Source organism: Glandiceps talaboti, chromosome 16 (assembly GCF_964340395.1).
Source record: "Glandiceps talaboti chromosome 16, keGlaTala1.1, whole genome shotgun sequence".
Taxonomy (NCBI): Eukaryota; Metazoa; Hemichordata; class Enteropneusta; family Spengelidae; genus Glandiceps; species Glandiceps talaboti.
The window spans coordinates 1,472,501-1,485,972 of NC_135564.1; the positions used below are offsets into that span (position 1 = coordinate 1,472,501).

The following is a 13,472-nucleotide window of genomic DNA, read 5'->3' on the forward strand; positions in this document are numbered from 1 at the left end:
TTTGGGTTCAGTTATTATTTCCTCCATATTGAAGAGTCTAACTGTACGACTTCAGCAACAACTGACATATCATCAGTATTTGATGTACTTTCTTTTAATAATAATAATATCTTATTCATGATATTATCTTTCCTCAATTGTACAATTTCATGAAAAGATATCAATTTTGTAGATTTCATAATGTGTTGCTATGTTGATATTGATTCAGCTGTTGCTAGCGATGTTGTAGTAATTTCATGTGTTGCTATATATGGTGATGTTGTTTCCATGGCTACAAGTGATGCTGACTTCTTTCTATCAGCATTTTTAGCATTCTGTTTGGTGTAACTGATGTTCCAGTCAGTGGATTGTTAGTCATTGGACTGGTATTTTTACCATTGATAATCCAGGCTTCAATTGAACTTCTTTCATATGTGTAGCCATCTGAATAGAAAGATAGAGATAGAGATTTATACAGATTTCTAATGTTGGTGTTATATCTAGAGAATGTACAAGAGAACATTCAGCTAATTTGTATCTTGTCATTTGAATCACAACAATCACATGGTATCATCATCAACTGATATCTACAACGGTCTGTTGATGAGACAATCAGACAGACAAACAATCAGAGACAGACACACAACACACACACATAAATCAGACAGACACAAACAATTGGACAAACTGGCACACAAATAGGCTCAAACACAGACACCCACCCAGACACACTCATACAGAGGCACCCACAGAATCAAACAGACACACATACAGACAAATACACACAATCAAACACACACTCACATACAATTAGCGACAAGTACACAGTAAGCTCAGACAGAGAGAAAGAGAGACACACACCAACACACAATCGGCCAGACACACATACACCCACACACAACCAGACAGACAGACAGACAGACAGACAGACAGACAGACAGACAGACAGACAGACAGACAGACAGACAAACAAACACAACTGGTCAGATCGGTAAATATATACTAGAAGAAATAATGACCAAACTGACCTGATGCAATGACAGGATCTCTCATGACCTCTCTTGTGATTGGACACAAAAACTCATCTGGAATACCAACATCTGGTGAACATAACATAATTCAATAGCACATTTCAGTATACACATGATGAAATCGTCATGAAGTAAACTTCATCAAATAACTCCTTCTGACTTGGCCCTTTAACAGTGACTACATTGGCTGGCAAAATCACCAAACTATTTTGCATAACATTAATGGTCGTGTAACAGAAATAGTTCTCAATAATCAACATGACTATTTGTCATCTTACCTAATAAGGCATCAGCTGTATACTGTGGAGTTTGTGATACAGTAGTCTGTATGTGAGTTACCAATTCACATTGTTCCTTAATGGACTCTATACCACGTAGTATTTTATTGCGATGACCCAGTGCAGCTGTACAATAAAGGAAACACAGCTATTAAAGTAATGATGAGCTTTCACAACAATTGCATTCTTCTTGTTCAAGGTAGTAAGTCTGTCAAATTTACCTGGGGTTGCTGTTGATGTATTCCCCAGTTGTTTCACCAGGGTTCACAACCAGTGTTTTTGTTAAGGATCGTAGGATCGTAAAATTCACCTGAGCTTTCCTAAATATTTCACAAGGGTTCCCACACCAACTTTTCATACAAAACAGGTTCAGGAAAATAAATTGAAAATTAAATTTCTAAATGAATCAAGAGTCAAAGTAAGAAATGTAACATTACTTACTAACACCGAGGTCATTCATCAACGAATCTTTGGTCAAACAACTCAACTCTTGGCCATCAATTTCATTTCTTTCAAACTGCATCACATGTTGTTCAAGACCAAGCTCTCTCAGCCAATCACAAACATCCTTTACTGACCAATCGTGCAGCTGTTTGACAGGTGGTACTTTGTTTTCTTGTTGGGTAGGTTGTTGACCTTTGACATCCTGGATAATGGTTTTGCCACCTACACCGTATGACATAGCTGTAAGTAATCACAGTACCAATATTGTCCACATCTATTCACTTATCTATACTTATAATAATATGTATATCAATGTTTGACTTTTCTAGGACAAGCACAGGTCTCATTTTAAGCTTGCCTCAAATCCATATTGACCAATCAAAACATGGGTACTGCATCATAGGAGTGAGCAGAAATAATATGTAAGTATATATATCAAGTTGCACACTTAATAATCACTAGTCCTTAGTGCCTATTCTTAAGTGTAAACCATCTCATGAATAATCATTGTTCAACTTGAATATATTATTTCTTCTGACTTCCATGATGCAGTGTTCCACAGTAAATATACGCTATAAAGGCACAATATCAACTTGATGTTTTTTCTGAAATCGCAAGTAATTATAGGTGATGTAAAAATCATTAAATGACTCTCCAGAACCCATAATTAATGAAAATGTGTCTAATTCCTGGAGCGGTGTTCCCTTTTAAGTGATAAGATTAATTTTTTACTCTAGGTTTACCTTGGCTTAATCCTTGGCCGGTAGATTTATTGAAATGAAGTTGCCATATACGACATGTTCTGTCATTTGAACCACTGGCTAGGTATTGACCATCCATGGAGAATGCACACGACGTCACATATCTGTAATATTAATATTAACGGTTAGCACAGAAAAGTACCATGTAATGCACAGTGAACCCCAGAATAAGAAGTAATAATGATTGACCTTTGACCTAGTGGCTATTACAACTTAGCAGGTTGTTGATAAACATGCTTTAATAAAAACAGATATAAAAAAATATTAACTTGACTAAAACAGTTATTATGTTTTAGCAGTTTTAAGTTCCTACTAGATATAACATTTTTGGATATGTGTATGTGTATCAAACACTCTCAGTAAGCCCCTGCTACACAGTGAGGTGACTGAATGGTTACAGAAATAAACATACATACAAACAGTTATATGAATTGATAAATTGTGTTAAGGATCCGTCTAATCTTGTGAACCATAAAAGTTTGCTAGAAAGACTACGCTGTATTCACAAGTGTCATTATAACTAAACTTTACATTAATATAAAAGTTTGCTAGAAAGACTACGCTGTATTCACAAGTGTCATCATAACTACACTTACATCAACTGTAAATGTAAAACTGTGTAGTATCATTAACACAGATGGTTCACTTTCCTTTTTTGACTATAAATCAATGTATAGGAGACTTGATAGTGAAATCTTAAGAACTATTATAATGACATATGCAGTGATAAATTACCTGGAATGTCCTTCTATTGTATGCAGTTTACCACCATGGAGCTACAGTATACAAACATAACATTAAGAACAATATTGTTTAATGACAGAACAATATTTTCCAAAAACATCACATTCTCAATAAATGTGATGCAATAAAAAATTATTTGGCAATTCTGGAATTTTGAGAATTCGTACATTGTAATGACAATGCTTGGGAGTTAATAGAGTAGAAGTTTATGTGTGAGATACCTCTATGGCCTTATCATTTGGTCATTTTTGGAATCAATTCCTCTCAGATTCAGTCTTTTTCTTCCCAGAAATACTTTGTTTTTCCAATAATTAGGAAAAATGGCAAATAAAACTTCACACTTAAAGTCATTAGGAATTATCTTTCTTAATGTGATGATGATGAATTAAGATGATAAAGAATGATAACTTACAGGATCCCACAATATTAGGGTTTTATCGCCAGCCCTAGAACAAAACCAGGAAGAAATGACTTATGGTTGATATTGTGTGTGAAAATTTCGGCAATCAAATTTGAGAAATTTACAACATTTTTTTCCAATTATTGAAAGTAACTAAGATTTGTCAAAATCTTCCATGTTGTACTGAAAATCAACACAATATCACTGTATTATCTACTGACAAGTTTATAAACCAACAACAATGATGGAGTAATGGTTAGATTGGTTGGCTTGGAATCTACACATTGCTAGTTTGATCAAGTCTTTGTGTTTCCAATTGTTTCTGAATGTCTAAAGTCCTTGGGCAAGATCTGAACCATGATTGTACCCTAGCCAACCTAGCTGTATAATTGGGTACCTGGTAGGATAGAGGTTGCAATGTGAATGCTTTAATCACATGTGCTTATAAAGGCTGCAATGGATTGTTTGCTCCTGAAAGAGTTGAGGAAGCTCTTATATAGTGCCATTGTGCTGATATAGGTCTGTGCCAGGACAATCATTGTATAGTGGTATGATGATGACATCCATCATGGAAGACGCCGATAAATATGTACTATTTCCCTTTAACACAGACACACTGCCTATCAAACGTAGTTTTTTGTATATTTTGGAATATAAAATTACAACTTACCCTGATACTAGTATTTTGCCATCTAGTGAGAAAGCACAAGCCATAACTGTGGCTGTATGTCCTTCCAATGCACATCGTAACCTGATGCCACAAACTGTAATATCAAATTTACATATATCAACTCATATATCACATTTACATATATCAACTCATATATCACATCATATATATATTAAGAGAGAAATTCTCACTAAATATCACAGATATATCTACCAAGAGTGTCACAAAAATGATCAAACTTTATATAAATTCTTAGTATATGGAAAAATAATGACTAACTACAATTATATAACTATTGGCTGGCAAAGGTGGGGATGGGAAGGGGTGGGGGTGGTGGATGGGAAGGGGTGGGGGGGATGGGAAGGGGTGGGGGGATGGGAGGGGGGATGGAAAGGGGGGGTTGGTGGATCTACCTATTTCCAAAGCCAATTCTCCTCACAAAGTCAAACAAAATATTTGTATTGTGGTATATTAGACCATCACAAATACATATCTAGGTGGCGTCAATAGATTTAGTTCCTGTATGTGATGTCATATGGCACTAGTATTCATATTGCCCATTGTATGATATACAAAATACAGGTGACTGGTAATCTATGTATAAGTTTTCAAGATGACTTTTTCAAAACAAATCACGTCACTGCATGACATCACAGCTCTAGCACTCCCATTTAATTCCTAGTACCTGTTTATTAGTATTTATGCAAAAATAAGTGACTTTGATAATCTATACTGCAATGTATTAGTTTCCCGAGAGCCCATTCACACTTAATAGAGAGGTGTTTCCAGTCTGTTCGTTAGTGGTCTGAGCTGAAATGTTCGACTTCTTACGTCAACCTTTGTCAACAGAGAACAATGATGTGTAACCTTACTGACCGGACAGTTACCTATGATATGACTTACATATTCCATGTGACTTTTTTTTCAAAAAAAGATTGTGATCACTTATATTAGTAACACTTCTCATCATAGAATGTGTAACCTCACCTGGTAGAATATTGAGATCCCATAACTTGACTAAATTATCGGCACCACATGTTGCCATCAGGAAATGTTTCTTAGATGGACTACTGGCTGCAACGACTGGATCTAATCAGGTGAAAGAAAACAACAATTATTAAAACACTGAATGTGGATCAAATTAGACTTCATTTAAAAGGGGGCTGGCACTCTAAGAAATAGAGACATATTCATAAACTATGGGTTCTGGAGAGTATTTTCATAATTTTACATCACCTACAATTATTGGTGATTTTAGAGATATATCAAGTTGATCTTGTGCCTTTATAGAGTATCTTTGCTTTTGGCCATTGCATGATGGGAGTCAGTAGAAATAATATATTCATGGTTGCACAATGAATATTCATGAGAGATGTTTTACACTGAATGGGATACGCACTCAGGAGTCATGAATATTCAGTGTGTAACCATGAATACATTATTTCTGCCGACTCCCATCATACAACAACCCATAACAATTATACCCAATAAAGGCACAAGATCAACTTGATACTCTGAAATTGCAATGTGATGTAAAATCATGAAATGGCTCTCCAAAACCAATAGTTTATGAAAATGCCATTATTTCCTGGAGTGGTGACCCCCTTTAACTGTTTCAAAATAGATTTCATGCCTTTTAATGGGATTAAAGATTGAATTACACACTTAATAAGATATTAACTTGATTGTGAATCATTTGTTACATCCTAATAAGAATATTAAAATAGTCTATAGGTGGAATTTTGTCATGCAGTTTCTACTATTGCTGCAAAAACAGATATTTGAAGCATTTCAGAAGTGAGAAATTTACATACTTTGACACACAAATATGGCTATGCAATTACGTGAAGATAATGCAAGAGTTAAAACAATTCTAGTTCAGTTACTCATTCATTGAAGCGTTAGAATCCTTAATCCTTTCTGCTGTATATGTACTAGTATGCCTCAAACTTATGTCAAATCTATACATTTCAAATATCTAGGAAAAAGTCAAGAAAAAAGTCGACTAAGAAATCAGGCAATTAAGTTACACAGGTGTACAATAGATAACATTTAAATGGTAGAAATATAGAATTCTTGGAAGAAAGGGAAAAAAAAGGATTAAAAGTGACAAAAACGACAGAGAACAGAATGCAAAGACAAGCTTACTAGCATCGTCAGCCTCAATACTGCTCTGACCAGCTGTAGTAACAGAAATGTCAGGCAACTATTAATATTTGAGAATAGCAGACTTTAAAAAATTTACTTGTTAGTCATTTTCAAGAATAAAATCACAAAATATGTTGGTTTTATTTTGCAAATACTAATTTATAATATATTATACAAAGAATTCAATGTTTGACTTATGGAGGTACGAGTTTGTGAGTGTGAGAATGGATATTTTGTGTACAAGTGAAGTATGAAAGCTCCAAATTTTGTTACCATGGAAACTGTGGATGGATATGATAATCATGGTTGTTGTTACAAAAGTCAGCAAATAACTAGAGTTGACATAATTATCAAACTGAGAAACAAGGATGACTATAATTCTGTCATTTGATATATTTGTTTTACAAGAAACACATGAAACTGATATGGCTTATGTCTATATGATATAATAATGCCCATTAAGGTAAGGATAGGACTGGCTATGTGTATTTGTATAGGGGTACTTAGTGCCAATAGTTTTCTGTGTTCAGCCAAGGAAAATACAATGACCTAGGGGGCCTTGTCATGAGTTGTTAGACAATATTGACAACATCACTACGTCATGAGAATTTTCAGGCTATGAGTATGAAGACAAATATCGGGGGACAATATAATTATACCTCCCAAAGCATAATGTGATGGAAAATCAGGAAAAATCATGAAAATTTGAAATGTTTTGGCTCATATATCAAGTACTGCAGAACAAGTGACAAATGACATGATGTAGATGTGAGTCGTCATGACGTAGAATGACATGGGTTACATACAGACTCATATTTTGGTTTGAATACATTCAACCTGGCTTGTCTGTGGCATAATATGTATAATGAAGGGTTGATATAATGTAGTCTAGATACTAATATGTATAACGAAGGGTTGATATAATGTAGTCTAGATACTAATATGTATAATGAAGGGTTGATATAATGTAGTCTAGATACTAATATGTATAATGAAGGGTTGATATAATGTAGTCTAGATACTACCGGTAATATGTATAATGAAGGGTTGATATAATGTAGTCTAGATACTAATATGTATATTGAAGGGTTGATATAATGTAGTCTAGATACGAATATGTATAACAAAGGGTTGATATAATGTAGTCTAGATACTAATATGTATAATGAAGGGTTGATATAATGTAGTCTAGATACTAATATGTATAATGAAGGGTTGATATAATGTAGTCTAGATACTAATATGTATAATGAAGGGTTGATATAATGTAGTCTAGATACTAATATGTATAATGAAGGGTTGATATAATGTAGTCTAGATACTAATATGTATAATGAAGGGTTGATATAATGTAGTCTAGATACTAATATGTATAATGAAGGGTTGATATAATGTAATCCAGATACTAATATGTATAATGAAGGGTTGATATAATGTAGTCTAGATACTAATATGTATATTGAAGGGTTGATATAATGTAGACTAGATACTAATATGTATAATGAAGGGTTGATATAATGTAGTCTAGATACTAATATGTATAATGAAGGGTTGATATAATGTAGTCTAGATACTAATATGTATAATGAAGGGTTGATATAATGTAGTCTAGATACTAATATGTATAATGAAGGGTTGATATAATGTAGTCTAGATACTAATATGTATAATGAAGGGTTGATATAATGTAGTCTAGATACTAATATGTATAATGAAGGGTTGATATAATGTAGACTAGATACTAATATGTATAATGAAGGGTTGATATAATGTAGTCTAGATACTAATATGTATAATGAAGGGTTGATATAATGTAGACTAGATACTAATATGTATAATGAAGGGTTGATATAATGTAGACTAGATACTAATATGTATAATGAAGGGTTGATATAATGTAGTCTAGATACTAATATGTATAATGAAGGGTTGATATAATGTAGTCTAGATACTAATATGTATAATGAAGGGTTGATATAATGTAGTCTAGATACTAATATGTATAATGAAGGGTTGATATAATGTAGTCTAGATACTAATATGTATAATGAAGGGTTGATATAATGTAGTCTAGATACTAATATGTATAATGAAGGGTTGATATAATGTAGACTAGATACTAATATGTATAATGAAGGGTTGATATAATGTAGTCTAGATACTAATATGTATAATGAAGGGTTGATATAATGTAGACTAGATACTAATATGTATAATGAAGGGTTGATATAATGTAGTCTAGATACTAATATGTATAATGAAGGGTTGATATAATGTAGTCTAGATACTAATATGTATAATGAAGGGTTGATATAATGTAGTCTAGATACTAATATGTATAATGAAGGGTTGATATAATGTAGTCTAGATACTAATATGTATAATGAAGGGTTGATATAATGTAGTCTAGATACTAATATGTATATTGAAGGGTTGATATAATGTAGTCTAGATACTAATATGTATATTGATTATAATGTAGTCTAGATACTAACACTGGTATCAAATCATCTCTTCACCACAGAGATCTTAAGATTTGATGCCACTGATAGCATCTAGACTAATATACTGTATTTGTGACAAAACATTTTGAAATCACAAACTGTATAAATTCTGGATCTATAAACTAAGTACCTTGTAAATAACTCATATTGTACAGACTTAAGACCCATTACATGTAACACAAGAGTTGCGTAAATATACCACTGTTTACCATACTGGACTAAATCATGGAACATTGGGTGTCCTTGAAATATTCTCAATCCAATATATCATACTCTATCATGCCATTTCTTTTTATTATGGTTTTATGTATCCATTTACATATTTGACTGATATGATTCATCAGTTTAGTAGATCACGACACACGTTATAACACACAAGCAGTTTAAAGTTTATTAGCATTGAGCTTTCAATCTATCCTTGTCAATATATTATTCCATGGACCTCTATGACTCAGTACAATCTATCAGTTTTTATTCTTAGTTCTATAAACTTGAACATAAATTGTATTTATACACTAAATGAAACTCTTTCACATCAACTGTTCTTTGAGTGATACACCGTTGCATCATGGGTCTTAGCAAACATGAATATTCATCACATGAACACTGAATATGTATATAATGACTAAACAGTATACTTCAGTGGAGAATATATCATTCATGGTTCCAAGAATCAATAGGACAGTAGAATATAGTTACTTGGAACGGTAAATTGGAAACGAATGCAACATTTTGATCTGTCTGTACGTCAGGTTAGTTACAAGTTACAACTTATACAAGTAAGACACGTCAAATTAAGTAATCTTAGTTGAGAGGCTATACATACTAAACCTAACTATGCTAAACTATGCTAGGGAACTAACTTACATAGCAAGGCACTGATTTTGTATTCTTTAGTATTAAAGTGGAGAAATGGCAAACCGTATGGTACACTCCTGCAGTCATCATGTTTTTTTGCTGCTAAATCTATTTTAGCTGAACACGTTCAAAACCTTTTTCTACGTAAATAAGATCTGCTATAAACTTATGAGTTGTTATATTTCTATAGAAAGGTATACACAACAGTTGCACTGATTATGGTGGGCTTTAATACTGGATGGGTTATTGAACCTTCCTCCTGTTATTTAGAAATGCCTGCTGGATGGTTTATAAATAAATAAATAAATAAATAAATAAATAAATATTTATAAGTAGTGTTTACTTCCCCCTTGCACTGTCCTGCCAAATTAAAGTGTGCCTGATAGTGATAGTGACACATCCTGAATTGCCATTCCACCAAATTTTACATGCGCCAAGATAATTACAACTATAGTATAATAAACGGTTATATGTTAGCAAAACAATTGGAAAAGTCCGCCAAATTAAAGTGTGCCTGATAGTGACACATCCTGAATTACCATTCCACTGAATTGTTCATGCGCCAAGATAATTACGACTATAGTATAAAGGGTTTTGTGTTCACAAAACAATTGGAAAATTCTAGTATAATTTGCACAAGTGTTGATCAGTCTGTCTATGCTGCTCTGTTTTTCATTAAGGAGTGAAATAAAATATAATGAATTTCTGTTTTATAATATATCATAACAAGTATGGGCTATCAGTAATCATGTGTCAGTTACGTGTTGGAGCGCCCTCAACCATCGGCAGGATAACATGATGTATTTTAGTCTATTTTAGTTTTAGCCAACACTTCATTACATTGAATTTAAAAAGTAAATAATTGAAAGCATACGACTAAGCATCTGTGGTGGGGAAAAATCTGCCAGCTCGAATGATCTAGGCTACTAATATGTAAACTACATGAAATGATGAATATAATTTGAATGTGATGACATCACAGCAATAGGTCAAAGGTCAAACAGGACGTAATAAAAAGTAAAGGTAACTTACCTGCTGCACCAAATGTTGGTGAGCAGACGATACAGGTTACTCCCAAATCATGGACATCACTGTCAGTATAAAAGAGACACCGATTCTGACCAAATTGTGCATCCCATACTCGTATATCTCCATCAGTTGAACCTGACACAAGACAGCTACTATCAGGTGTAAATGTACATGAAACTACAACATTGTCATGTCCTTCAAACACCCTGTCAATGACAAAATGGAATATATGCATCATGTCAAATGGTGAATTTATCGCTGAATATTTACAATAAAAATCACTCAAGTTACAAAAAAGAAAGTGGGATGATAATCAAGAGATAATCACAGTTGAACCTTGTATTCAAAACATTCCCTGTATCTAGAATTTAAAATTAATAGTGTGTTTTTTACAGTGAAAAACACATAATGTATTGAGACATCACATACATGGTTATGGTTAGTTTCTGTTTAGACTCAACATACTGTTGCAATATGTTGCTAGGAGGTTCTCATCAACCTTGTCTTTCTCTAACATTGCTTTCTGCTTTAAAAGAGCTGATGTTTTAATATAAGTATTATATCATCATATTAGTAATAGTGTTACTGTAATAAGGATTACATGGGCATCATTCTTTTTTTCTAGACCAAATTTAGACCAAATTTTTTCAATAGTTCTGTCAAACAACAGTTTTCACACATAGATTTGAATCCTAATCCAAACGGGTCCTTTGAATGAATTGTTAGTTAGAGTGGCTGTCATCACTGGTTTTCATAATTTTTGCTTTCAACTTTTGTTGTAATTTTCCAGTAAAGACTCTAGCTGCATTCTAATTTCATAAATTGTTATATATGAATCATTATTTTCTTCATCTAATGATATAAAGTTCATCAAAGTGATCTGTGGTATACTGTATGATTGTTATATTTGTATTATTTTATAATTAATTGCTTACATCAGCTGTATCCTTGAATGTGTAAATGATATCTGACTGCTATGATTACATGTACAGTTTGGCAATATTTGTGACATAATCAATTGATACTAATTTTAACCACTTGATGTGTTATTTTTGCTTTTTTTGATTAACACCTAGAATATGCTGGTAGACACGTATGGTCTTTTTCACGCATATGATATAGTTCACATAATGGAGATGGGGGTACTGAAATCATAAATCATATTATTTTGTCTGTAAAAAGGCCTGTCTAAGCGTTTATAACTAAATTTTTTCATTACTGAAGCAAATATGTGTGAATTGCAATATGTTAAAGTTTCTTCCCTCTAAAAACCAGATAGAATGGGTATTTGCATACCCTATGTTACATATCACGGTATGTAAAATGGAAAGACCCTCCACCCCTCTGAAATGAAAAATTGTTCCATTCAAAATTTATCACTGAAGTGTCAGAAAGTTACCACACCCTCTCCCTCCCCTTATTTCCTATAGTTTTAACCTGGTATAAAGTCACAAAGCTTGATCATCTTACCTGACGCATTGTTTGCTTGACATCTGCCATAAATAGACTTTGTTGTCGGTACCACCGGATGCCAAGTATTTTGAATCTGGTGAGAATAAACACACTCGAACGATAGCTTTACTCTTGTGTTCAAACACGGCCTGTTTATCACCAGTTTTCGGGTTCCAAACTATAATTTTGCCATCGGTCGAGCAAGAGGCTAGAAGTGTTTCAAACGGGCTAAAACAAACACAGTGCACGTAATACGAATGTCCTCTTAGTGGAGAATGGGACACTTCCGTAAAATCGTCAATGTTCCATAGTCGGATAGTTTTGTCTCCTGAACAAGTCGCAAGATATTTCGTTGAGAAGGCACACCAATTCACATCACTCGTATGGGCACTAACTACGTGTGTCAAGGTAGCCATTTTCAAGCCTTTTTTGAGACGACGCTGTCAAGAATGTACGTCTAGATCGTCAGTACAAATTATGATTAACGGTCACGAGAAAGATGTTGACTTAAACAGCTTTTTGTTGATCGATCACGAGATGAAGAAATCGACAGCCACTCGATCGACGTTTCACACGATCCTCACAGACTCAGTCGTTGTCCGTATAAAATACCAACATATGTGAAATCATGTAACTCCTAGCTTACTCTTTGAATGTCTTTGCGGTGTAAATTCTTTGGGACGCCAACGTACAAATATCGTTGAAACCATAAATCGAAAATGTTCACCACACTCGTCTCTGCAGGGGTATTTACAATGGCCAGCAGTCTAAAAACGGTCAGGTGATGGCAGAGTGATGGTGACCAGTTTAATAATATCGCGAGAATACAATCTTAGCATACGTGATTTTCGGTAACCTATGACCTCAGAGTGGCGCGCTTTGCGCAGGTGGCCAACTATGTTGTATATTTACAGAACTTAAAAATTAGCATATTGTACGACTCCTGCACTGTTTGGTGGGCCTTTCCATTAACCGCAATTAATCCGCTCTGTAGCAGAACTACCCTCTACTACTCATGTATTGTGACAACATTACTGAAATCTTTATAGAGATTATGCATTTGAATGAGAATTACTAATTTTTTGCATTGCACCCCAGTGAACCAACCTACCGTATAATTTACGTGGTTTCGTCTACATAGTCCCTTGCCTCGCCTCGATCTCGTGTACAAGCA

The 13,472-nt window shown here is 33.8% G+C and overlaps 2 protein-coding genes across 3 annotated transcripts in view; both read right to left on the reverse strand.

Moving 5' to 3' along the window:
• Positions 1–13,131, reverse strand: part of LOC144447405 (WD repeat, SAM and U-box domain-containing protein 1-like) — a 15,320-nt gene extending 2,189 nt beyond the window's left edge. The window contains exons 1-11 of one of the 2 annotated variants that reach the window (XM_078137419.1): positions 12,317–13,131; positions 10,850–11,052; positions 5,295–5,396; positions 4,308–4,401; positions 3,650–3,683; positions 3,229–3,269; positions 2,476–2,597; positions 1,730–1,954; positions 1,289–1,414; positions 1,008–1,079; positions 1–423 (exon numbers count right to left, since the gene is read on the reverse strand). The exon at positions 1–423 is cut by the window's left edge and continues 2,189 nt beyond it. In XM_078137419.1, the coding sequence (XP_077993545.1) occupies positions 272–423; positions 1,008–1,079; positions 1,289–1,414; positions 1,730–1,954; positions 2,476–2,597; positions 3,229–3,269; positions 3,650–3,683; positions 4,308–4,401; positions 5,295–5,396; positions 10,850–11,052; positions 12,317–12,714 (1,569 nt within the window). In that variant the 5' untranslated portion in view covers positions 12,715–13,131 and the 3' untranslated portion in view covers positions 1–271. Of the gene's footprint in view, positions 424–1,007; positions 1,080–1,288; positions 1,415–1,729; positions 1,973–2,475; positions 2,598–3,228; positions 3,270–3,649; positions 3,684–4,307; positions 4,402–5,294; positions 5,397–10,849; positions 11,053–12,316 lie in introns of both variants that reach the window. The other variant, XM_078137418.1, reaches the window with a different exon arrangement.
• The window catches only part of LOC144447657 (cysteine sulfinic acid decarboxylase-like), a 26,007-nt gene extending 12,558 nt beyond the window's left edge, over positions 1–13,449 (reverse strand). Inside the window, exon 1 of the mRNA XM_078137733.1 lies at positions 13,410–13,449. The gene's annotated coding sequence lies outside the window, so the exon portion shown is untranslated. The remainder of the gene's footprint in view (positions 1–13,409) is intronic.
• Between the last annotated feature and the right edge of the window lie 23 nt (positions 13,450–13,472).